The sequence below is a fragment of the Crinia signifera genome, chromosome 12, assembly GCF_055691185.1.
Source record: "Crinia signifera chromosome 12, ASM5569118v1, whole genome shotgun sequence".
In the NCBI taxonomy this organism is placed as follows: domain Eukaryota; kingdom Metazoa; phylum Chordata; class Amphibia; order Anura; family Myobatrachidae; genus Crinia; species Crinia signifera.
Genome location: NC_139228.1, coordinates 19,057,059 through 19,084,340, shown reverse-complemented (window position 1 = coordinate 19,084,340; position 27,282 = coordinate 19,057,059). Strand labels below are relative to the sequence as shown.

The 27,282-nt window shown below is 42.8% G+C and overlaps 1 protein-coding gene across 2 annotated transcripts; it reads left to right on the top strand.

The window, feature by feature from the left end:
- The first annotated feature begins 56 nt into the window (after positions 1-56).
- LOC146049686 (uncharacterized) lies at positions 57-21,619 on the top strand. Of its 2 annotated transcripts, XM_083166254.1 has the most exons (8): positions 57-216; positions 3,396-3,517; positions 11,746-11,884; positions 13,369-13,490; positions 14,320-14,430; positions 16,540-16,646; positions 19,468-19,558; positions 21,196-21,619. In XM_083166254.1, the coding sequence occupies exons 1-8, from the start codon at positions 93-95 to the stop codon at positions 21,310-21,312; spliced, it is 933 nt and encodes a 310-aa protein (XP_083022380.1). In that variant the 5' UTR covers positions 57-92; the 3' UTR covers positions 21,313-21,619. The 2 variants fall into 2 exon arrangements, with proteins under 2 accessions (XP_083022380.1, XP_083022381.1); XM_083166255.1 differs by lacking the exon at positions 14,320-14,430.
- The last annotated feature ends 5,663 nt before the right edge of the window (positions 21,620-27,282 follow it).

The window sequence follows — 27,282 nt, the reverse complement described above, 5'->3', positions numbered from 1 at the left end:
TTTTCCGGATCAACAAGCGTACCATAGAGTCCAGCGCCTCTCTATGGTCAGGACGCCATCTTGGTACACCCCTGCGGGATAACAGCGTGGTGATGGTGGTGGTTACTGAGTCAGCTGAGATGGACATTGCTGAGGCTCAGAGCGCTATCCTTAGCGTGCTGGGGCGGGTGTCTCCGGGCGTCCTGCCTAGGCTCATTCATTGGCTGAAGAGCAGCAGTAAGCGGCCACAATGCTCCTTCCTGGGGCGACAGAGGGGAATCGTGTATGGCTGCATAATGATACATAGGATTACTATACTGTCCTTTAAACCTGGAAAGTTATGAATTGTACAGGTTTTCCAGCTGGCTTCATTCAAGTCTGCATTTTAATCAGCCATAGAACCTGTGTAATGCATGAGTGCCCCGGGTTTAAAGTAGGGGTGAGCGAGTTTGGTTTTACTAGAATCTCAAAATGGGATCTTATTGGCTTTCCAAAACACTTGACAGCCGATAGCCAATCCGATAAATCTGAAATTGCAATAATTTTGCGAAAAGAACTGAGTAAATCCAAATCTGCTCACCCCTACTTGAAAAGGATAGTATGGTAACCCCCCGGAGCTTGTAGTGTCTGGTCCGAGGGGCTCTCGTGTACAGAGGAGGAGGAGGGGGGTGTGTGTGTGTGTGGTATATGGTCTCGACAGTCGGAATCCCGTCAGTCATTAGCCCGACGTCGGGAACCCGACTAGCTCGCTACACTCACCACCTATTCTATTCTCCCTCTATGGGGGTCGTGGACCCCCACAAGTGAGAATAGCCGGTGGCCGTCGGGACCCCGAGTGTCTGGGTTTTGACTGTCGGGATCCTGATGTCGGGGTAATGACTGTCGGGATCCCGACTGTCGGAAAACTGTCCGGCACCCGAGGGGGGTGGGGACACTGCCTTTGATAGTTTCACCAGGGACATGGTAAGGGGAGATTAAAGCCTCCAGACTGTTACGGTTTTTGCTGCATGCCCGGACCATATAGGGAGGCTTCATTCTCTACCTCCTCCTCTCCCTGGTGACAGCTGTTACAGGCAGCGCCCCCACCCCCTCCGCTGTACAGGACAGCCCCTCGGCCTGGACACTACAAGCTCCGGAAAGCAGAGTTTGATGTCCAGTCCAGCATTACGGGGTCTTGTCCGGGTCCGGTTTTTACCCATACACAAAAGAACTAGAACAGCGGATCAGTCTCTGCCACTCTGGAGCTTGTAGTGTACATGTCAGAGGCTAGAGAGATAGTACAGCTTCCTTCTATGGTCCAGGGATGAGTTAACCAGAACAGTCTGGACCATAGAGCAAGGCTGTAATGAATCTCTCCCTCCAAGGTGACAGCTGTCACAGGTAACCCCAGGTTTGGTTATTATTACCTAATCCTTGGCAGCTCTCTTTATGTTATTATTCTTGTGACTATTAATACATGCCAATAGGATATCTGTTGCACGTTACAATTGGGAACACTGTGATATTGCACCTTGTACACCTTTAACCTACTTCCTGAGTACTGACTGAGTACTGTCAGCTCCTTCTCAGTGAGTGAAGATGAGTTCTGCAGGTTAATGTCATTCTGAAGCACCTTTCTACTGTCAAATCTGGAGGAGTCTGAATTTGGTGTCCTCTCCTGGAAGGGTGACACCTGGGAGCGTCCTGCACTCCCCTTGTGATGCTGGAGTCGAGATAGTGAACGCCGGCATCCCAAACGCAGGATGCTTAAGGCATAGTCTCCAACTGTACCTTTTTGGCATGTACAGTACCGTTTAATTATTATTATTATTTTTTTATGGGCTGTACCTTTGTAATATACATTGTAAGTATAGGGAAGGGGGGTGCGGCCACACACCCTTTACCTGTGGCAGTACCCCTTTCCTAATTTGTACTGTTTTCTTTGCTCTTCAGATGTTGGGGGGTATGTAAATGCATCCTAGATAACTATGGCCCTTATTCAGATCTCGGCGGTACGGCCCGCGTGCGGCCGTACCGCCGATGTTTTCACTCTGCACATGCGCAGAGGTCACTCTGCGCATGTGCAGGCGAAATCGCCGCACAAAAATTTTATACGCCGCAAAGGGGGCGTATAGGGGCGTGAGGGGCTTAATACCCTCATTTCCCTATGCATACGCCCCGCGTTTCATGGGCGTTCCCATGCAAACGCGGGGCGTATGCATGGTAATGAGGCTATGACGCCAGTGATGGGGGCGGAAAGCTGACATCGCCGGATGTCAGCTCGCCGCCCCCATACAAGCTTTCACACGGACGATTGTCCGTGTGGTCTAAGCTTGCGTGAGCTGGTGGAGCGTGCGGACCTGCCTTCGATGGTCGTCGACCATCGAATGCAGGGGGCAGCTCCCACCATGGTGGAGGCGTACGCCCCACCATTTTCATGCGGATCGCCAGCCGTCCGCGTACGGACGGCCGTGGCGATCCGTCTTGTAGGCGGGGATTGGTTTGTGCGGCCGGAGCAACGTATGCGGCTCCGGCCGCACAGATCAGAATAAGGGCCTATATCTGTGTGTGGATATGTGGACACGTTTTATATACTCTCTTCCTTAGGTATTATATATCTCGTGTACAGACAATGCAAAGCTATCCAAGAAAGCAAGATCCTGGTCATATAAGTCACTGTCACTTAAGCCATGCATCAAGAGTTCATTTTGTATACAATAAAATTAAATGTATTTTTTTTTATGTATGTGTAAGTGACCTTTTGCCCAGCGTGTATGGACAGCGATGATAGTTTTCATCGCTGGGGGAAAGCCACTCAGTGCATACACACTGAGCTGCTTTCCCTCTGCCCAGCACCAACAGCGGGGAGAGGACAGCTTTGCATAGCGCATGCACTATGCAAAGCTGTCCTCAAAGCCGCTCATATGCACTGGGCGGCTTCGAGCTGAAAGCCGCTCAAACATGCTGTTTTGAGCAACTTTCAGCTCAAAAGTGCAGTACAGTGTGCATGGGCCTTAAGTCGCACACAATATATCAAATGAATCCACAGTCTTCGGGTGCGTTTTAGTGTAATCGTATTGTAAATAGGATGCACTTGTGCCAGGCGTCTCACATCACATGGAGTATTGGGGCTAGTTCTCTGAGAATGACTTGATGGACTAAATCAGTGGTAGCCAACCCTAGCCCTTGAGAGCTTCCAGCAGTTCACATTTTCCAGACAACCTAGCTGCTGCACAGCTGCACTAATTAATCACTGACACATTTTAAAAGATACACAGATGGAGCTAATTAGCTCACTTGTGATTCTGTGAGGAGACCTGCAAAACATGCACTGTTGGTAGCTCTCGAGGACTAGGGTTGGCTACCCCAGGACTAAATGGTTCTTATCTGTGGTATTCTAGGTTTCTATATAACGGAGTCATTGTTTTTTTTTATAGGTGAAATAGAAGAATTAACCACAGATAATGCTGACGTCCTTCTGCACGGTATTGCTGAGGACCTGCGAAGCTGTCTGCCGATGGAGGCGATGGTTGGGTCAGAGAACCAAGCCATTGAGAATGTGAGATATCTTCTTTGCAAATTATGCTAAGTGCTAATCTACTCTGCACACTTAAACCTCATTAAATCAGATTGTAAACTGTATAAAATACAGACTATTGGGGCTGATAGAGACCCCCCTGGGGTCTGCATATTCATATGGGTAATAGATAGGAATTATTACAAAGCACATATGAGCTGATAAATTTCACAATAAGTTAAACAATGTGATTTGTAAGCTGATATTTGGCTTTTGCTGAAACATGAAGTTACACCCAGGTTTGAGGAAGTGCTGTGTTTCCAGACAGTGGTCAGTGACCACAGGAGTCAGCTAGAACCAGATTTCGGACCATGTAAGGCATAAGTTATTTACAGACAAACAGCATTAGGGGGCAGGAATATGGGAGGTCTAGGGTAATCCAGTTTACTGGAAGACCACTCCTTTGTTACAAAATGGAAGTGCACGTCTGCTACGCAAATCATGTTTGAACCAATATTCTGGTTGAAGCCCAACCCTATTGAGGAGGGTCATAATGAATATGTATGAATTTCTTGTAAGACCTACCCCTGAAGGGAGGTCCATGCTTTTGTTACTGTATAAATATGTGTCCGTGCAAATAAACGATAGAATACCTGCAATGATGAACCTGTGTTGTTTATTATTCTTGTATTCTCCTGATCAGATCAGTAAAGGTAAGGTAAAGCAGAGGTGACTGAATATATCGAAGGTAATTATTTCACGCTATTATATGGGGGCTGCAAAGTCCGGGATGGCAAGCAAAGGGGAGATATCTAATGGTCTCAGTTCTATGCTAGATAACGCAGGGAGACTCTGACACAACCCCGGGTAAGCAAACAGAAGATTGGTTGCTTTACGATCACTGTTGCTTAGTCAGACCCTCTCTGTGCATCAGTCTAGCCACGTTTATATAGAACAAATTATACATTTATGTCACCCTTTTTACGCCATTTTTTAACCCGAAATATTCAGATCACACACATTTAACAATGCATTGTATTTTGAAATAGTTTTTTGTGGCAGTAGAAATGTTTGTTATACTGTTCTGTCTAAGGTAAATATTAAGGTGAATAAGGTTCAGTGTCATCTTAAATTTCATGCTAAATTGTGCTGTGTGTACACAGTGTTATAATTGAACCAATTAGGACACAGCTCTTATGGATTAGTGGTCTCTATGACCTATGTCACTACGTGGAACTTGTGTAAAGTGTAAAAATAGTATAGTCCTATGTTATAAGATAAAAGATTATTATAGAGAATCACAATTGTGGTAATAAGACCAACAGATTTTAAAACTACAGTTAATGTACAAAATGATGTGATCAGACAAATTGTCCTAGTATTGAGTTGTCATATTTGAAACAGAGGTTTTTGAAATTAATATGATGAGGTTTTTTTAATAGTGACTAAAGAAAGAAGACTTGCAAATTCACATTGTCACATTGTTCCATGTCACACCTTGTTCAGATTGTAAATGTAAATTGTATTTTGGTTTGATAATTTTAGTGGGCATTATTTTAAGACAAAAATAACGGCTGGCATTAAAGATCCAGTATAAATTCAGTTAACTGTTCAGGTCACTAATGAAAACAAAGTAGTAGATTTTGTTATTATGGTTGGTTGCCATTTAGAGACAGAATTTGTGCAAAATAATAGCACTTTCACAGGTACTATTGGTCAAGGTCTCATTCATAGAGATAGATTGAGATGGTGGAATAAGGTTTGTTGTTTTTTTACACAGCAGCCTTAGACAGATCCATAACAAATCCTAGCTAGCAATACACAGTTTTACTTCCTTGCACACAGACATATCCCGTCACACCACAGGTGGATAAAGCCACGCCCTTGAACGAGTGGTTCAAGTCAGGTGACGGGAGTAAGAATATTGAACGTTCCTTTTAGAATCGTTGCATCGAAGGTCGGGAGAAAAAAAAAAAAAATCAGGAATGTCAGAAATTCCTAATTACAGATGGTTGCTAGTCACAGTTACAGGATTATATGGATATTTGAGACTTTCAATATCACAAAAAAGTATAATATGTACTTACAGCATTGTGATAAATGAACCCACCAGAGCACAATATTACTCAGTGTAGCGCAATCAGAACTCATACCACATACAAAAGACAAGAGATGTATTTCACAGTCCAGATGCTTCCTGTGACACAATATAAAAAAAGGGAACTAATTCCAAGACCTGAATGAAATGCTTAATATTGTTAAGTCCTCTAGAATTTAGTTATAATAAGCTATTGTTATGTGTATGTATATGTATATATATATGTGTATGTGTAGATTTTTGTTGAATAGATTTAGAGCAAATTGTCAGAAGCAGACCATTTGAAATGGTACAGTAGAACACTATAATGACAAATGCTGCTAACTATAGATTGTTAGCATAAAAATGTTTTCAAGGCACCCCTAGGCCAAATGTTTCTTATTCAGAAAATATATAAAATTATGTACATTGTGTTTATGTGTCACAGTTATCTGGTGAGGGACAGGATTTGCTCCTGTTTGTCTACATATATTATAATTAGCAGCCACCAGCACTGTTTTGCCTGTTACATTGCACATAACTAATATGAATTGATCCTGGTCCACCAACCCAAGGCACCCCTGCAAGTGTCCTGAGGCACCCCAGGATGCCTAGGCACACAGTTTTGGGAATCACGGCTTTATGCCCTGAATTAAATTTGTTCATATGTAATATTAAGTGTAATTACAGATTTTTTAAAGATTTAGAGGAAGTTGGAAAAAAATATAGAAAAGGAAAAAATATGTATATATTAGAACATCTTGACTAACCTCGTGGGAAGGTATGAAGACGCAGTACTCCATGTTGATCTTCACACAGGGCAGAAACTACAGTCTCTTAGTAATACAATTATGTGTAATGTCTGTGTGTGAAATAGAAGTAGGCAAAAAATGAATTAAATGAGGAAGTACATTAAAAGGTACTTGGGTGGGCGGACAGACACTCCTACTCCAGAAGAGTAAGCCAACCCCTTAACCTATCAATGATAAATGAACGCCCATACTAAGTATAATTCCTCACATCACTAACATGTTGTGTTAACCTATTAGGAGCTGATATTCTGCAATTTATGAACTCATCAAAGACAGGCATGAAATAAAGGTCAAATAGTATAAAAAAAAACTATATGCCAGAAATAGAAGTTGCTGTATTTTGTGTTCTTTTAGAAAGTTTTCCTGCAGACTTTGCTGATACCATGCTGCCTGATTTGGAAAAAAAAAAAATGAATATTGGATGTCAGCATGCAACTGCAATGTCCACTCACCACAGAACAAACAGCAGCCAGCAGCAAATAAGTCCAAGCCTTCCTGTGGTCTGGTGTCCTTGTGTAGTGCAGATCTCCACAGCAATACACCTGTTCTGTCCAGAAATATGATGTCACCGGTTCTGGTGAAGTTCAATACAGACTGGTACAAGAGAATCATTGAAAGACTGCTAATAAACTGTCTCATTGTGCCTAAAATCGACACACCTTGCTGGATCAGATCCCACCATCAGGGGCCTGGTTTACGGTGAATGATTGGCCAATGCACTCTGCTCTATGCTTACCATCAAAGACTCACAAGAACTGTTAGCAAACAATACTGTTATTAACTGCATATCACTGGCTTGGAGACCCCTCTACACAGAAGACACCCAGCTTGCGATGATGACCTCCTGTTAACCACAACAACTAAAGCCAAAATGCCATAAGGAAACAGTAGAGCAAGACTGCAGGGCATCGAAAGACAAATTACAGCCTGCAAACACAAAGTCATATTCTTGGGCCACTGCATTTCTCAAGGCATCAGATACCTGACAGAAGAGAGGAATAAGCTCATACTGCAAGCCAAGGTACCAAAGACTGTTAAACAAATAAGGTCATTCCTATGCCTGGTTGGCTATTGCAGGGACTGGATCCCTCTTGCATCCGTTTATATGCAAACCTTGTATGATGCTACAAAGAAGTCCATGCCCATCAGATGAAGAAATGTCTCAAGCGACTTAGCAACTAAAGGCAGCCATAGCTTCTTCACTGGCTCTAGGCTTTACAGACTATTCAAAATCCTTTTCCCTCTACTGTCATGAGGAAAAGGAACACGCACTGGGAGTCCTTACGCAGCTACATGGGACAAAACAAAGACCTCTTGCTCACTACTCCACAAGCCTGAAAATATTATCCAAGAAGCACCTGCGGCTGTATTAAAAGACATTGTTCTCAATCATGAACTGACTGTACAAGTACCACATGTGGTAACTGAAATTCTGCAATAAGCCAGAACTAAGCACCTATCAGCAGCCAGACTCACCAAGTATGAAGTTCCATATTGAGTGCAACCAATGCGACAATAAAGAGATGCATCTTAACCCGCCAACAATTCTCGTGTGAACATCAAATGTTCAAAATGGGGGAGAATATTGGAACAAGCACCTTCTACAAGCACACCTTTATCTACGGCAGCCCAGAGAATGGAAGTAGATTCGGAAGAAGGTGGAGGTGAGAAGCGAATATTCATGTCATAAATTTTTCCCATGATTGACTTGCTTTGATGAAACAAAAGACTCAGACATTCCCATACGTCCATGACATCCCCATACCCAATGCTCATTATGAACTGTATATTGATGGGTCCAGATATTAAGATGGCACACCCTACACTGACTATGATGTCACCACAGAGAGTGAGGTGGTGATTTCTAGAGCCTTACCAGTACAGATGTCAGCATAAGCAGCAGAACTTGTGGCCCTCACTAAAGCATTGAAACATGCGAAGAACACAACAGCAAACCTTTATACAGATTCCAGATACAGCACGCTGACCTCATAAAAAAACTTTTCCAAGCATTGATGAAGTCATACAAAGATGATACAAGCACACACAGGGAACCAGACCAAAGAAAGCAATCTAGCAGATGCTGAAGCAAAGCAAGCTGCAATGACAAGTCCACAGAAAGAAAGAAGCAGTTACAGTATCAAAGAGCACAGAACTGCAGTATATGCCTGAACTACAAGTCCAAACTGACTACTCCAACATCTGCAAAGCTCAAAAGCTGAAAGTTAAATTCAACGATGCAGTTTGCTAAAATGTTATTAAGGCCCAAACCTGATAAGGGTCTGAGGCTGTATTTTGTGCCTAGCAGCTACGATAAGTGACAGTAATATGGTTTATGGTAATGATAATGAAGATACCTGATTACGTTTCTGATAAAGCAGAGAAGCCTCAGACATGGGCTGACTCAAATAGTACAGGCCCATTACCAAGTAGCAAAAATTAAAATTAAGAGATTGCTGGGTCTGTTCACTTTCCCCTTTTAATCCAAGATCCATGCATTACCACAGAAAAGGACCTTGGTATGTTTCTGAGTGCTGAAACTCTAAATCAAATGGTCTTTCGAGTCCAAACGGTCCTCCAACATGGAGTACCAAAAAAAAGAAAAACAAATTATACCCAACAATAGTGATATACTGTTTAAACGATAATTATTATCAATTAAAAGGAATATTGTCAGAAAATAGCGCATAGGGAGGGACAGTGAAGTCACCATAGGCACTCCGGATCCTCAGTATGAGGTCCAAATTCACTTTCCAAATGTATTATTATGATGCATAAGAAAAAACAAATAGGATGGTCTACAAAGAATTGCAGACAAAAATAGCATGGGTGGTTAAACAAAACAGGCCCTGATAAGTTCTCCTTCCCTTTGGATGGAATCCACTGCGCTGGTCCCCTTCTGGCCAACCGGTTTCGATAGACTAGCTATCTTTTTCAAGGCATGGGATCCAAGCGTTGGTTAGGAGTCCCATTAACTACTATAGAGTTGATAAATATTAGCATCACTGGGTATCTTTGTAACTCCTCACTAGCTAATAGACTAGGTAGACATTCTGATAAGTAGAATGACCAAAAAGGATTATTTTTATGTTAATGCCACAGATCAAAATTATTTGTAAATATTCAGATGGTACCGTGCAGCTAAAAAATAGATATGTGTTTGGCTGTACCAAGAGCATGTTATAATTACCAGTCTGATGTAAATTGAAGATACTATAGAGCAGCGGTTCTAAAAAAAGTGGGTCCCGACTTTCTCAGCATGGGGTCATAACTCCCTATTGCTGCCCATCAGGGTGATTATTTTTCTAATCTCAGTCAGTGATTCAGGGAGTCTGGAACATCTGTTGAATTGTCTGTTATTCTAGACTCCTCCAATCACTCTGTGCCTCCACAAATGCTGCCATGCATGTGCTGTCTGCTGACTACACATGTGATGTTATGACCTTCTGCAGTAACTTGCTGGGGTCCAGTCATTATTTCTATTTCCTGATGGGATCCCAGAGAAAGATAGTTTGAGGAGCCCTGCTATAGAGGAACACAGCTAGAGTCAAGGATTTGAAGAAGCAGATTATTGAAGGGAATTCAGGATGGTTAATTTAGCTTAATCCAGCAACATGAATTACAGGAATTATGGGACATATAGTAGGTATAGCGATGTTTGCTTTAAATATTATAGAAATATTGTTACTTGCTTACAGTATGTCACTTTCAATATACTCATGTGTATGTTCTCTGTTTGCCAGAAGAAATGCAAATCAGCAATGACCAGATCGGTTTGGGAAACTCAGGAATGGTGGAGCACAGAAAGCAGAGAATCAGTCTGGCCTGATGGATGTGAGAGAAATATCCACTATCACGATTAAGTTAGACTGTTTCTTCTGCAGTTAGGAAGATTTTTACTGTATGATGTTCTCACCTATTCTGAGTATTCCTGGTCTAGGTAGTCCAGCTAAAACCATGTATGCAATATGCAGTTTGCGAATGAACATGACATCATGTTTAATTATTGTGCAAAATGAGGGAATGATAGAGACCCCCCTGGGGTCTGCATATTCATATGGGTAATAGATAGGAATTATTACAAAGCACATATGAGCTGATAAATTTCACAATAAGTTAAACAATGTGATTTGTAAGCTGATATTTGGCTTTTGCTGAAACATGAAGTTACACCCAGGTTTGAGGAAGTGCTGTGTTTCCAGACAGTGGTCAGTGACCACAGGAGTCAGCTAGAACCAGATTTCGGACCATGTAAGGCATAAGTTATTTACAGACAAACAGCATTAGGGGGCAGGAATATGGGAGGTCTAGGGTAATCCAGTTTACTGGAAGACCACTCCTTTGTTACAAAATGGAAGTGCACGTCTGCTACGCAAATCATGTTTGAACCAATATTCTGGTTGAAGCCCAACCCTATTGAGGAGGGTCATAATGAATATGTATGAATTTCTTGTAAGACCTACCCCTGAAGGGAGGTCCATGCTTTTGTTACTGTATAAATATGTGTCCGTGCAAATAAACGATAGAATACCTGCAATGATGAACCTGTGTTGTTTATTATTCTTGTATTCTCCTGATCAGATCAGTAAAGGTAAGGTAAAGCAGAGGTGACTGAATATATCGAAGGTAATTATTTCACGCTATTAGGGCCTACACACATGGCGATTTTGTTGAGCGATCTGAGCGATGCTAGATTGCTCAGCACACAGCGATGTGCCAGTGATGTGTCCTGAGCGATCTGTCAGGTGCAGTGTTCTCCAATGAGAACTAGATTTATCCAGCATACTGGATCTTAATTGCCAGGCGATAGCGGCGTGCTTAAAAAATGTGCTGAAATGTTGCTGTTGTGAGTCAATTGTTTATCATGCCTGATCTCCCATCTAAAGTGACGGAGGATGGGCGATATTCAATAGGTTTTTTTTTTGTCATGCTGATGGTGACCCAAACAGCCCAAACAAGTCACTTTTTGCTCATTTCAGCTTGCTAGCACAGGGGTTTGAGATGAATTGTTGTCGCCAGCAGCTGTTTACGCCTGAACAGAGCAACAATTGACTTGCACCGTTAGGCGCCATCTAGTGGCTAGCGGTGAGTAAAACATTTGAAAAGCATCCATAAAGTCACTTGATCTGGCACTGAGTAGTTCTCTAATAAATGGTAATTCACTGGGTGCCCTCCGCAAATACCTGCAAGGCTGCTGAAACACATAGCAATAGAACGAACGGGAAGCACTGTGGCCTAAATAGAATATTGCACAGCAGAGTCTGGGTTATTTTATTTAGACTGGAGCTGCTGTTCTATCTATCTATATATCTATCTAATCTATCTATTCCAATTACTCGTATTCCTACTCCCATTTCATGATACTGTATTTGTCTTTTCAGATTCACAAACTCCCCAAGCCCACCCTTCATGTAGATGCTTTCCTTTATAACGATGATACAATTGACTTACTATGTGATGAGGGGAAGATGAGCCGTAATTACTGTTTATCGTGTGGCTCTACAACAGTTGCACCTATAGGTGAGTTGTGGATTTCATATAGTTTCAAGTTAAAGGACATTAATTATTTTTCACTGTTTTCAGCTTCATGTTTTTTTTTATTTTCTTGTTTCCTTAAGCTGGGCTGATAAGGGCTGAAATCGCTGGAAATATGGTCGCTGGCAACCATATTGTCAGTGATGGGAGTGTGCCCTGGCGATAAATCGCGGGGTGCGTGCTACCGTTTTCAGCCCCATTCTAATCAAGCTCCTGCGACCAGCTGATTCCCTCTGCGGCTCCCCCGGCAGAGGTTCCTTTTCATTAGCGACCATCTCTGGTCTCTGATGAAAAGGAGACACTGAGCAATATATCTCCCCCATGTGTACGGGGCTTTAGAAATCGTGCAGCATTGGGTGGGATGGGGATCAAGGAGGAATTCAATTAGCGCTTTAATTTACATGCGCTAATTGTAATTAATACCTGCTCCCAAACTTAGGTCTCTCATAAAATGTCTATAGTATGAACTTGAGGGGGTTGTTACTAGAGCAACAGTACTCTTTGTTGGGACACACTTTCAGCAGTGATACATGTAAATGTACCCTATATAATATCTGTTTACAAGTCAGAGGATGAATCTATAGATGAGGTGGATGGGGTGCCCAGAGGTAATGGAAGGGTGAGGCTGGAACAGAGCAGCGTAAGAAGCATAAGATGTAAATGAAACGGGCAGTTGAATTATTAAATAAATAATTGATTGGGGAAAGGAGGCGAAAGGAAGGTCACAAAGGAGAAGGTTGCAGTAGTCCAGATGGGAAATCACCAGTGCATGGATGAGCGTATTTGTGGTACCCATGGTGAGAGAGGGTCAGATTCAGATTTTGTGGATGTGGCATTACTTTTTTTTTTTTTTTAAACTCATAACTTTGGGGGTTATTCTGGTTCACTCTCAAAGGAAAATTATTTCTCAGCTGGACAAAACCATGTGCATTACAGGGGAGCAGATGTAACTTGTGCAGAGAGAGTTAGATTTGGGTGAGTTATTTTGTTTCTGTGCAGGGAAAATACTGACTGCTTTATTTCCACACTGCAATATAGATCTCACTTTGAAGTAAAACCCCACCCAAGTCTAATTCCCTTTGCACAAGTTACATCTGCCCCACCTGCAGTGCACACGGTTTTGTCCATTTGAGAAGGAATTTTCCTCTGCGAGTGAACCAGAATAAGGGCCTTTATTTGGCAGCACAAAACGGTCTTCCAGTTGCAGCTCACATTTTAAATTTTGACTGTTCACCGCAGCCCTGCACGTCCCTGCATTATAGTTGTGTGAGTTCTTTGTATTGACTGAGGTAATACAGAAGTAATATGTAAGTAGCATTACAATTCTGGGTATTCCACCACTCCTACTGTTTGGGGCTTAATATAACAAATACACAATGCGCTGTATCCTTTTCCTAAGACACTAGGCTGTAAAGTTAAATATCTAAGTATTCTACCAGTAACTTTCTACTTTATTTTTACATTTGCAGACTTTCTTTCCCATTCATTTTCCATTGTGGAGCTCAAATATCTCTTCCAGCACGTCTTACCAGATCTGAGCGAGAAGACGCTCATTGATGTGGGTTCAAGACTTGGTGCTGTTCTATACGCGGTAATATTAGGTTGCGTTTTTTACTGTCCTATTCCTGAAAATGTAAAAGATAATAAAATGGTTCTTGTATCAAAATGAATAATAATCCTCAAATAACTAGTGGTAATCAAGTTATACTGTCAGGCATGGCCAAACTATGGGAAATGACAACACATCCCATCATGCCTTGCCACAGTTTTGCTATTAGGGAATGCTAAAGCTATGGCAAGGCATGCTGGGATGTGTAGTTTCACAACAGCTGGAGGGCCATAGTTTGGTCATGCCTGTACTAAGTTAAGGGGGGGGGGGGCATGTATTATAGTGGGAATTATTGCACCGCTATATCATCGACAAGATGTAGGAAAATCTTGTCCATCAGAGCGGAGGAGTGAAAACTCAACCCTCCGGCGATCCCTCCCTCAAGCACGCAGATACATCTCCCTGCCAGGGTGTCTCTACTGGGCATTTACGAGATCTTGGTACTCGCGTGAGATCTCCTGCGTAGCCCTTGATCCAGCAGCTGCCACAGCAAGGAACAGATCGGTGCAGCTGTCAAAACTATTATTAAAATATAGTAAAATGGAATAGACTACAAAAAAGTTTTAAAATTTATCAGCAACGGTCAGAAAAGTTCCAATTATTTTTCATAGCCTGTGCATGCAACCTAAAAGTTTGCACTGATAGATAACAGAGAGCTTCATCCTTTAATTATAATTATTTTAATTTATATTTAGTAAGCCGTATCTATGTACTATAAGAAAGTAAGAAATTTGGCTATCTGAGATTGAAAAATATTTACAATAAAATGAATAAAACCTGTAGCCTATGTACTCTTGTTGGCTGGAATTAGGGACATGTTTACAGTTCAGCAAGACAATTGAAGGGAGTGGAAATCAATGCTGAGTTCTGCAGTCTGCAAGAGAAGGTCATAAAGAAGTACCAGTTCTCTGACAGGATTCAGGTAAAACAGGGAGGGGTCTGGAAAAATGTGTGCAACAAACTAATGGAATGCAGTGTTTGATATCAAGAGCGTATATTCAGTATATTTATACAATCATGTTTTTAGATCATTTTCATTTCACTTTGATGATGATATCTAACCTGTAGATCAATTATTTAACAATGTTGTGTTAGCATAAAACATAGTACAACCAAGTAAATGCATATAGAGCAATGGGAGTTATGCAGAGTTAATAGAAACATTGGGGCATATTCTGTATTTCTGCATAGACCTGCACATCTCTGATCTGGATGGACAGCATGTGTCTAGTTTGCGACAAGTATTTTTCCCCACCTTAATATGCCAAGGATATGCCTCCTAATGCTGGGCACCAGGGCTTAAATTAGTCCTTGAGAGGTAGGGGAACTCCTTTCCCCTATCACCAAAGAACCTCCTCCCCGATGTGGCAGAGTTTTTGGCTGCCCCTGCGAACTATATTTACCTGCCCTACATCCCATACTTTATAAAAGGACAAAGGTGCGTGGTTAAACAATAGTACCGCCAAATCAAATTACGCCACACAGTAGCACAATCATATTCTCACTACACTGCATGTACGGCCCCTGATTCATATTACACTACATATTAGTGACCCTTATTCACGTTATGACACAAAGTAGTGCCCCTTATTCACATTGCGTTAATCAGTATTGCATCTTATTCATGTTACGCTACACAGTGGTCCGCAGCCGAGGTCAGTAAGTCTGCATCACCATATGTAAACGCTGGCCTCGGCACTCATACAAAATGGAAGCAGATTGTTTTGAGAAACAGACCTAGTCACTGCCCCCAAATGCCCTCAGCCTGTCAATCAAGGGGACACTGATTGCATGCACAATGTCACCACCATTGGACTTGTACACCATTGGATTAGGTACATTGCAGAAAAATTAAACTACTTACTATTAACTATGTGAAATAAAAATAATTCAGCTGTAGGAGTAGGCTACAGCTGCACCTGTAGCCTACTCCACCCTGGCAGAAAAACTACAGAGGGCAAAAAACTGCTAATTTTCCTGGTGCTCAGTGCGATCTTTAAAGCCCGCTGACCTAAAAAAAGGTGGGCACATGTGCAAAATCAGGCTGCAATGCATAATTGGTGCACTGCTACTGCCGCCAGATGCTGCACACTGGCGGAACCACATTCACAATCCTGAACGGGGACTTCAGCACACCAACTCGATGACTCCTTTGGGCCCGTGCACCAAGCCTCCTGCGTAGTCCAACTCCATGTACCCCGTGGTGCCACTGCAGCTATTCCTGAGGTCATTCCTGGGACAAAACAAATAAAAAACACCCCTACTCTACCTAGAGGCAGGAAAAAAAATAAAATTTGATGTTTCAGTTCCTGCCACAGCGGAATTTTCAATCTATAGTCCCTGCCACATGTTCAAACATACACGCTAGGGATCGCCATTGACCATCCATGATTCAAAATCATTGATGCTTTATGGCCGATGTTGAATACTTTTGCCATTGATGGGGAGGGAAAACCAGATAGTTTTCCCCCATTGATGGAGCAGCAAAAGCAATGTTTTTTTTTTTTCAAGGTGCCGGAGCATAGCTCTGCCCCCTGACAACCCTGAAGCCCCGCCCCCACATTCTAATTGGCCCACGGGTCAGTCAGTCAAAGAAAATGGATGACCATTTCTGTTTGGCCATAGTTTATTACCATCGATGGCTGGTTGCAGTATAACAATCGATGGTGACTGCACCAATGGCCATCCCTAATACATGCTAGGGTACCTTTTGTTTGGTGCCAATTAACCTACTAGTATATATTTGGATAGTTGGAGGAAACCCACGCAAGCATGGGGGAGGGAAATATACAAACTCACCATTAGGGCCAAAGTGGGAATCAAACTCGTTACCACAGTGAAGCAGTAATGCTAACCATTACACCATCCATGTGCTCATTGGGCAGTTGTGTTATAGCTTACCTTCCAAAACTTGGCCCTACCTATTGATTTATCATGGCTTGTAAAAGATTGGGATTCTATTTGACCTTTGTTCAAAACCCCTCAGGCATTCATTGTTACACACTGGATATACCGTACCTTTTTCTCCTAGGTATACCATTCAGATATTTGCAGTCAGCAGTCTCTTCTCCACCATGCTGATGTTGTTGTACTGAATAATGTTTTTGAATACTTCCTGGACAATGAGGAACAAATAAGGTAATTTGTCCCTATACATTTATGCAGTACTTACAAATACAAATACGTACTTAGGGCATTATTTACTAAGTGGGGTTTTTGTAAGTTGATGCTTCTCAGTGGGTTGGAGGTAAAAATGGAAACCGGCACTCACTGTTAAGCTGGCCATACATCTACAGATTTATTGTCAGATCTGGCTGGTTGGAACAAAATCCTGGTAATGGATGAGAGCAAATGACAGTTGAACATTTGCTTTGAAATGCTGAAAAACTGTCATTCAGATATTTACCAGGTTTTTGTTCCAACCAGCCAGATCTGACAATCGATCTGTAGATGTATGGCCACCTTTAGTGTGAAGCCTGGCGTTCTGTTCTCCTCCAACCTTCGCTTAATAAATAAAGCGCGTTTCTAGCTTTCAAGACGTTTTTTTCTTCTTTTTTTTCTTCCATTACTAGATTGTGCCTATTGATTTTTACATCTTTTAATATTTCTGATAAAGTTTGATTGGTGTTAGTGCTGACGTCAGTGTGGGCTATGGTTAAGGTGTTATCATCCTTGGAAAGTGTCCCTGAATCCATCACCGCTTCTAAAACAAGTAGAGACTGAAATTATCCTCCCAGAAGGAAGGTGGTTGAAGACTTTGACCTTGAGGTTTCCACATGTCCTTATGAGGATTCCCAACAGAAAACCATCGCGGCTGCAGCCTGCACTTTACGGCTGATGGAATTTGCAAAAAAAAAAGTGCTTGCTGCCCCATCTTCCCCGAACCCATTCATGCATGTGAATGGATGATTTGCATAATTATCCATTCACAGCCTTGGGTGCAGGGGAGAAATCAAATCATTTGATGATCTACAATCAAATGATTTCTACAGCACTCGCAGATCTACGACATCTCTATGTCTCAGATCTTTCGTGCACCCTGTATGGGACGTCAGCTGCTCCCCCCCCCCCCCCCCCCCCCCCGCGTCACCTGACAACTTGCATGAGAACACCCAGCGTTGTCATGGGAACCCCCATGAAACGCTGTGCATTCCCATATGCAAATTGGCCAGCTCCCCGCCCGAACTTCTGTGTGTGAGCACAGTGGGCGCTCGCCACAGCGGCTGCACATGCGCTTAAAAACCTATATGCAGTTGCAAACAATCGGTTGGCGCGGGGGACAGATTGAATCAGAATACACCCCCCATGTCTCTATCTGAGGTTTGGTACAAGTAACACTTGTTGAGAACCTGTATGTGCTAATTCAGAGTAGGGATGGCTATAGACACATCCCCCATTGATGGTTGCCATTGATGGCTTTTATGGCAGGAACCATCGATTGCTATAAACCATTCTATCATCGGCCATTGATGGCAGCACATGCGCAAAGGAGTGGTGCGGGCTGCCCTGACGGGAGATGCGCACATGCACAGTAGAAACTTTTGCTAGTCACTTTAGGTAAAGTTTTCTTCTGCGTATGCGCGCACCTCCTCGCGAAGGCGGCGGCGCCGCCGGGCAAATGACAGAGCGATCAATCAATGTGTACATGTGGCCTAGGCTGCTGATCATACTGCGCTGCAGCTGACTCAGACCACCCCCAGTGCCGCATCATCGCTGGCTAAAGAAGCTGCTGCTTACACAACGCAACACAAACTGCAGGGATGAGACGAAGAGTAGGGCTGCAGGAGACAGACTGAGGAACTGTCTGATTAGTGGAAGGGGAAAATAAAATATCGCCCTCAGATGCTATCCATCGATGGCCTAAAACTATTTGACCCCCGTCTATCGATGCCCAAAACATTGAGCACTAGGCCTGACCATCAATGTTTTGGGAACATAGATAGTCGATGGCCATCCCTAATTCAGAGGTGTCTGCAATTCTGTAGTATTGTTCTTGAAAGCAGAGGTCTACCTGTATGTCTGTAGCCGAACTGACCTTGTACATCCGCCTGTGATAGCAGCAATTCCATCTCCGCACTCACTGTACACTTCTGTACGAATGCTTTCTTTAGGTTCATTCAAAAAAATGCAACCACAGAAAATGACCCAAATGAATTGTCGGTACTTATGTAGTATCTGGGCGTCCGATTTAGAAATCGCATCGCATCGCATGCGACCAAATCGTATGCGATGCGATGGTCAAGATTTTTCCATAGGATTCAATGTTAAAATGGTCTGAGTCCATTTTAACATAGAATTCAATGGGAAAAAGGGGTCCTTTTCCTTTCCCCACTATCCAAGTGGGCATGGAGTTGGATATAAACCTGTGGCGAGCGTAGCGAGCCCGAAGCGTGGCGAGCGGACACAGAATACTTTTTAAGAAATATGCGTCCGCTCGCCACGCTTCGGGCTCGGTGGCTCGCTGCGCTCGCCACGCTATATAAAATCAACTCTATGCCCACTTGGATAGTGGGGAAATGAACAGGACCTTCTTAACATTGAATCCTATGCAAAATCGCATCGCATCGCATCTGATTGTATGCCTTAAGGTAAGGCATACAATCACAAAATCGGACGCCCAGATACTACATAAGTACCGAATTGTCTTGTTCTCCGTAGGCTCTAAGCATGCACTTTATGGATGAAATCACCAGTGATCATATCCAATCTTAGTACATTGAATTTTGTGTCTCGCTGATGAAATGACACCCAGGCATGTGAATGTATTTCCTTACAGTTTGGTTTTGAAGGTGGAAACTTCCCTCTCAGCTAGTTATGGGAGTATAGCTGTGAGTCCTGTTGCATAAAGGCCAAGCTGAACATGACTTAGATTTCCTTTTGACATTTGCAGTTGGGTATAATGACGAACGGTAATGCAAATACATTTTTTACATTTGCTAATTCCTCTATTGAACATTAGGACATGGAGGTTTCTGAGTGAAAACATAAGGAAAAAAGAATGTCTCATAGTGACTGTACCAAGCTTAAAAGAAACCTTCAACAAACTCCAGGTCAGTTCTGTGCTTCCATATTCTACGAATAAAAAAAAATGTAATACATCTGTTGTACATCCATCGGCCCTGTATATTGGTCATACATTTAATAGACTTCTACACAGCGGCGTAGCTACGTTTTGGGCGCCCCCCCGCCGTTAGGGGGAGGCGCCCCCTGCCGCCCATGCAAACCCCCCCAATCCCCCGCAGCCTTACCTTTCGCGCTGGTCCCGGAGGCTCCGTTCTTCTGCTGAGGACCACCACAAAATGGCCGCCCCCATACAGCAGACAGTTTCTGTCTGCTGTATGGGGGTGGCCATTTTGTGGTGGTCCTCAGCAGAAGAACGGAGCCGCCAGGACCAGCGAAATAGGTAAGCCTGCGGGGGATTGGGGGGAGGTGTAACTATAGCACCGCAGCCCCCCGCGCCCCCATATGCACAGCGCCCCCCCCCCCCCCCCCCGCGGTGGCGGGGGCTGCGGTGCTATAGTTACGCCACTGCTTCTACATTTCTGATGCTATGGATCTTTTTGTGAAGTCACAGTTTGATAAAGGGTAAGATCTCAGCTCAGGATAGTCAGGCAGATTCATTTGTGAAAGAAAAATTAATTAAAAGCGAGATACGTATTTAAGGAATAAAAATGTACAAAATAGTTAAGTAGATAATTACAAGCCTCTTACCATAAGAAGTAGAATAGTGTTTCTATACATTACACTAGACTAGAGTCGAGCGTTTCCAACATTACATGTATTTCATACAATGAGATGCATGTGCTATATTGGGAACCGATTCTAGGCGATTTGTACTGATTGCTAGGCCCTTGTTGCGGCATACACAATAAACAATTTTTGAAAAAATTATCTTATATGCTTTAAGTCAGCAAAAATTGTATAGCATAGTATGTACCTAGCTTAAGGGGTTACACTCTATCTTGTCCTCATCCTTCACATCAATTACAGATAGTTTAAATCACTCCCAAAACGGGATTGATATGAAATCACGGCGGTCGGAATCCCGACAAGGGGGGGACGTGGCACACTAATTTATTCTCCCTCTATGGGTGTCATGGACACCCACGGAGGGAGAAAGTGTCCGGATTTCGGCAGTTGGGATTCCGGCGTCGGGATTCCGAACGCCGAGATTTGAACTGCATCCCCCCAATACAATTCTATAACACCGATGCACACGTATTGTCTGCCACAAATCAGAGGAGGCAATTGGACCACAATACACTTAGTTACACAAGTATATCCACTAATACAGACAACTTAGAAGTACAGATAGACACATTCACAACCTATGTGCACAAACGAGGAACATCAGAGCTAAGGTTTAAGGCTACTTATACTGGAAACAGCAGTAGCGGTACAAGTGCCATGTTTTTTACATACAAGTTTGTAATTGATGGCAGATACACTTCCCAAAAACAGCCATAGAACCCTTGCGTTTTCCCAAAGATCCTCTGTAAACACCTCCAAACTGTTACTTCCGGTCAATTACTTCTCCATAAATTTCTCAATGTGATCCTAGCAATTGTTGCTATGTGGATCCTTATATGGTGATAATGCATGAAAGTACTATAGTATTATTCTGTATTGCTGATTGCAATAAATAGATATTATGATCCACGTGTGTTTTTTTTTCTTTTTCTTACAGATAAACCTACAACTGAATCAGTGGGTGGAAGAAATTGAGCTAGACCCAGATATCTTCTTGGGATCGGAGACTGATCGGGAGTCCCTCAGTGACATTCATTTGTACCGAGTTTTATAGCAGAACCTTAAGCCAGTACAACGTGATTTTCTTCAGAATTAAGGGCATATTTACTAAAGTGTGGGTTCACACACGTGGAGATGTTTCCCATAGCAATTAGTCAGTATCTAGCTATTATCGTGTAGAATGTGCTAGATACTGTATATGTAGGATCTGACTGGTTGCTATGGGCAATATCTAATCATGCACCTGACTAAATATTCCCGTTAGTCTCTCTATTTCAGGAAACTGACCCATCATGCAACTGTCGGACTCCTAGCAAATGTTTTTGTTATTTTTTTTTAAATAAAAAACGATTATAAATGTATTTTTTTTTTGTATTTAAACTTTGCATCTTCTGCAATTGACTTTGTTAAGCATGAACAATGTTTTTTTTTTTTTTTTTAGTTTTACATTTTACTGCACTAGAAGAACTCTGCAGGGGATACTAGGTCGACAAGCATTAGTTCGACATGCCTGAAGGTTGACAGTCAAAAGGTTGACATAGGTTCTTCACTCCTTTTTTTGGTACTTGTTTCCTAGCACGGCGCCCATCGCATACCGTATTTAGTGGTGTGCTTGTACAATGAAATATAGCATCGCATGCCAGAAAATGGTGGGTGCTTACAATGTTAAATGCAACCCCATTGTCAACGCCACCCCCACTATCAAAGCCAACCCGAAGCGCGGCGAGCGCAGCGGTACGTCCGACGTGGATAGTGGGCGTATGAAAACGTCAAAGGACACGTACCGCCGCCCCTCACGGGCTCTCCACGCTTCGGGTTGGCGTTGATAGTGGGGGTGGCGTTGACAATGGGGGTGCATTTAACATTGTAAACACCCATCAGGGTGCTTGTATAATTAAAAATTGAAATGCATCACATGCCGCTATTTTGCATGCGATGAGATGCACTTCGATCAAAATCAGGGGTGCTGTGCTAGGAAACAAGTACCCTTTTTTTTTTGTGCCTACAGGCAGTATTTTATGCCTTACCATCCTCTAGGGCGCGGTGGGTGAATAAAATAGTGTCCGAAGCATGGCAAGCGCAGTGGTGCTCTTTTTTAGTGTTGACATTCGGGTCAAGAAAGTGAAAGACCACATATTGATGTCTGTTTACTGACCACCAGGATCTCAACTGTCGGCCAATCATTCGGCACCCATGGTAATAACCCAGGTTATTGCAGCAGTGGAAAAGGGATATAGGCATGAACCGATCCGGATCTCAAAACGGATGAAGACAAAACATGTGACAGCCAGATAGCCAATAAGATCTCGTTTTGAGATCTGGATTAATCCGTTCCTGCACATGCCTAAATATAACCCTAAAATACAAACCGGTCTGTGTACAAGTTGCACCATTCACAGATCTATATCGTAAACGTGATTCCATTGCTACTTAGTAGGGTTAAATACAGGATGTTGGCAGTTTACAAGAAGAAAATGATGATCCCACAATCACATAATTGTAATCTTCCGTTTTTGTTTAAATAACCTAATATCTTTGAAGAGTTCCTATTCTTACATATATTGCTTGTGCCTAAATATTTGCATCATACATAAGGCTTCTGTGTCAAGCAGGAGAGAGGTTTAAGCCAAGTCTCTTGGAAGATGTGTGTTCCACCCAATATTTGAACACAATTTACTAGTGTATTGTCTCTTAACTTATGCCCTGGGTCTTAAGGTGCATACAATTCTCTCCACAAGTAATGTCGTTAACTATGTCGGCAGAATGATTGGATCGAATCATCTCTTTAAAAAAAAAACACACTTCTTTTCTAAATAGGAAAACTTTATTGACACTTTGAACACAGACCTTAAAAAAACAAATACGTTATTGTGTTAAGTTCACAGTGGTGGTATGAAAACAGAATACTGTTACAGAATCCCCCAATACAATATTCAAATGTATAGATAACCATTATCTAGGCCTGTTTGACAGGCTTATTCACTTCCACTTTTTCTTTTCTGTTTACAATATTTTCTAGATAGAAAATTCACAGATGGAGCTGCCCTTGGCATTGCCGAGCGCTCGCCATATCCCCCTAGCTGGTGAGTGCTGGCGGAGGGCAGTGATGTGCGGGCCGGCGGAAGCGTGAGCGGCTCACACGTGTGTGAGTCCCCGTCAGCAAGGCAGCTGGGACAGGATCGCTTCAGGGAGACAGGCAGGGTTTCTGACATAATGGGGCGCGTGTGCGTCTCGTGTGCAACCCACATTCTGTCGGACGCTGCCGGCGCATAGTGATATCGCCAGGAGCTGCTCTAATGATAGCGGCTCATCTGTATGTTCAGCTAATTTTATGGCGGGCAAATTTGTGGAAAAGGATATTGAAGTCTCTTGTTTATTGACCTTACAACTGACGTTCTTTAATCTTGTTTCTATTTTTTCAGGATGATACAAATATTAAAGCCTATACAGTACTATGTATATTAAAATGTTGTAGAATTTGGAAAATACTTATATCTTTATAGTGGTTAAAAAACAAGCGATATGCATGTAATAGTGAGGTATAAAAAACAGTAAAAAATACAAATAACACCACTTTCACACTGCCTAAACTTTTGAAAAACCGGTATTTAAAATGACTCTGAGCCTTCACATTGCAGTAGATTACCATTTTAAATACCATTCACATCAATCAACTCGTTTAATCCCCTGAACACGTTTCAAGGCAGCCAGCCTATCACAGGTCTGTAGTCTGTTGTTTTTACTAAATACCGTTTCAGAGCCATTCTCACTGCATAAAAAAACGGCTCTGAAACGTTAGGCCTCTGCTTTTTTTGTTGTAGTTTTTTTTTTTTAAAATAGAGAAAACAAAACAAATAATAATAAAATACAAATACAGGTAAACTGTTACATCAGAAGAGGTCTCCGGCATGCATTGTACACAGTCTCCGGTCTGCTTATCTCGCAAACTATGAATATAAATTACTAAAGCATAACTTGTCGGTAGTAGACAAAGCCACCGTACAAAGTTTTGAGACTAATACAGGTCCAGCTAGGAGGGAGAGATGGAGAAGTAACTCAGGGGAGACCACATATGTGGAACCCTACCGTGTAACGGTGGTTCATTTCCCGCCGTTATTTCAAATTGGACTTTTCCTCCAACATAACATAACGTTGGCCATAAACCGCCAACTGAACATTTAAACACATACGAACAAAGAGGGGAGGAAGGGGAAAAAGGGGGGTGGGAGGACAAGGAAGGGAAGATGACAAATGAGACAATACAGCATTCACTATGAGATAAAGAAAAGGGGGGGGTTCAGAGTACGATCAATACTATGTAATCTGGCGTAGCATGATCCAAGTGGTATTTTCGAAAATCTTCTGAATGGAAGACTGTATTTCTGGGTCTAATGATTGAATAAAGAAGTCCCACTTAGCATAGAAACGAATCACACCTTTCTCAATGTCATGTAGGGATGCCTGACGTTCATAATACATGATTTTCAGTAATGAGTGTTTCAACTCCGTAAGCGACGGGGTAACCCTGTGGATCCAGTGGGTCAGGATCAGTTTTTTAGACTGGACCAGTATCAAGCTAAGAAGTGGTATTATCCTTTTTTTATGCGGTCCAAGTGTCCAATTTTTAAAGTTAAGGAAAAGGATAGGGATGGGATCATATGTGAGTTGCAGGTTAAATAAGGTATTCAGGAAACCCAGGACTTTCCTCCAGAAAATTCTAATCTTGCCGCATTCCCAAAAGTTATGGAAAAGGGTGGCACCTACTATCTTGCATTTAGGACAGAGACCCAGATCTCCCGGAACAAAGTGACTCCTTTGCCGCTGTGATACATAGGCCCTGTTAAGGAATTTCAAGTGGGTTTCCTGAAGAGAAGCAGACTGCAAGTGTTTGAGAGTGGTGGGGAGATTTTTTAGTAATGATTGGGTCAGTGGGAGTGAGGGGATATCAGTTTTCCACTTAATTTCCAACATTTGGAGGAGCTTGTCTCTTGGGAGTATAATGAGTGACTGGTATAGATTTCTTATTCTATAGCCCAGGACGTTGTGTGGGGCTAGTAGACTAAGGATAGGATCTGTGGTGACTGGGGATGTAAAAGGTGGGGGTAAAGACTGGGCATAGTGACGGGCTTGCAGATACATAAAGAATTGGGATCGCGGGAGATGGAATTTGTCGGCCAGTTCTGTGAAAGAGAGAATCTTTCCACCTGGGTCAAAAACGTTGCAGATAGCTGCGATGCCCTTCTGACGCCACTCCAGAAATAAGTGATTATTTAGACCTGGGGCAAAGGACGGGTTGCCCCAGAACGTAGCGTGGGGGCTACTAGTTGGGTTCCTAGCAAATCTTTTATGGATGGTGATCCACATTGTGTATGTTTCTTTGAAAAGGAGGTTGTCTTTTATAACGCTTGGAAGCTTGGTGCGTGGGGTATGGAGCAAGGCTGCTGGAGCAAAAGGGTGGAAGAGGGCACGTTCCAGGTTTTCATTGGTGTATGACGACTTGTTCAGAAGCCAATCTGTGGCGTATCTGAAGTGGGCGGCTTGGGAGAAGTTTTGCGCTTGGGGTAAGGCAAATCCCCCCTCAGCTTTAGGAAGGAACAGCCTGGTAAGGGGCATTCTTGGTTTTTTCCCCATCCAAATAAATTTATTGGCCATAGTATTATAACGGGAAAGATCTGCTTTAGTGAGGGCGAGGGGGAGCATTTGCAGCAGGTAAGACAATTTAGGGAAAATTACACTTTTGATCACCGTGATTCGGCCATAGAGAGATAAAGGGAGAGTGTGCCATCTTTCTAATAGTTTTGCAATGGCCTGCAATACAGGTTTAAAATTAGAAGTGTATAGTGCATTAAGGTGCAATGGTATCATAATGCCTAAATATTTCATAGGGGCCGTGCAAATGCTAAACTGACTCAATGCTGGGAAGGAATCGGGGTATGATGGGGGCCAGGCTAGGGGTAGAATACGGGATTTCTCATAGTTAACCTTGAGTCCCGAGAAGGATCCAAAATGGTCTATGATTGCCATGGCTTCCGGGATGGATTTGGGGGGGTTCGATAGGAAAAAAAGCATGTCGTCTGCGAACAGACTTAGCTTCACCTCTCTGGCTCCAACCTTAATTCCTGTTACCGCGGAGGAGGCTCTTAGTTTAATAGCCAGGGGCTCTAGGGCCAGAGCGAAAAGGAGTAGGGAGAGAGGGCAGCCCTGTCGAGTGCCTCGCTTCAGGTTAAACGGGGGAGACAAATAATTATTGGTCAGAATCTGGGATGTAGATTGGGAGTAGAGATTCATAATTGCGGTTATAAATGGTTCTGGGAACTGAAAGTTTTGCAGTGTGGTGATAAGATGGTCCCAGGAGACCATGTCAAAGGCCTTTTCGGCGTCTAGGGAGAGGATGGCCTGAGGTGATGGGGATTTCAATGACTGGTGGTATTGCATGACTGTGAGGAGCTTCCTAATGTTTAAGACCGAATGTCTGCCCCATATGAAGCCCGTTTGGTCCTTGTGAATGATTAGGCCTCTGCTTTTTAAACGTTTTGAAATACCGGTTATCTTTAAAACTCTGGCGCTTTCCCACTGCAGCCTTAAACGTTTTAAAATGGAAAAAAAACCTGGCAATATACCGTTTAACAAGTGCGGTGTGAAAGGGGTATTAGTGACACCTGTAAAATAAAAACTATTATTCAAAATAATGTTTACAGCTCTTTGTGAGTAATTTTGGTACGGGATTGGCTAGATGTGATGGACCCTAGTTGGCTGTCCCTACTGTTGTTTGTGGACATGATATTTGTAGTTGCTGGGTCCAACTCTCCTGCTTTGCTTCTTACACTCTTTGCTCTTGCTGGGCCGCTTACAATGGTGTCACGTGGCCGCCGCGGCTTGCTGGGGTTTCCAAGATTGTGTGGTGCGTAGTATTGTTTTCCTGCTTCCTGTCCTAACACCTTTCATGCACTAATGGACTACTCTTATAAACTTGTTAATCCGAATGTTGTAACATTAACCAAGGAAATATTGTAAGAAGTTACCT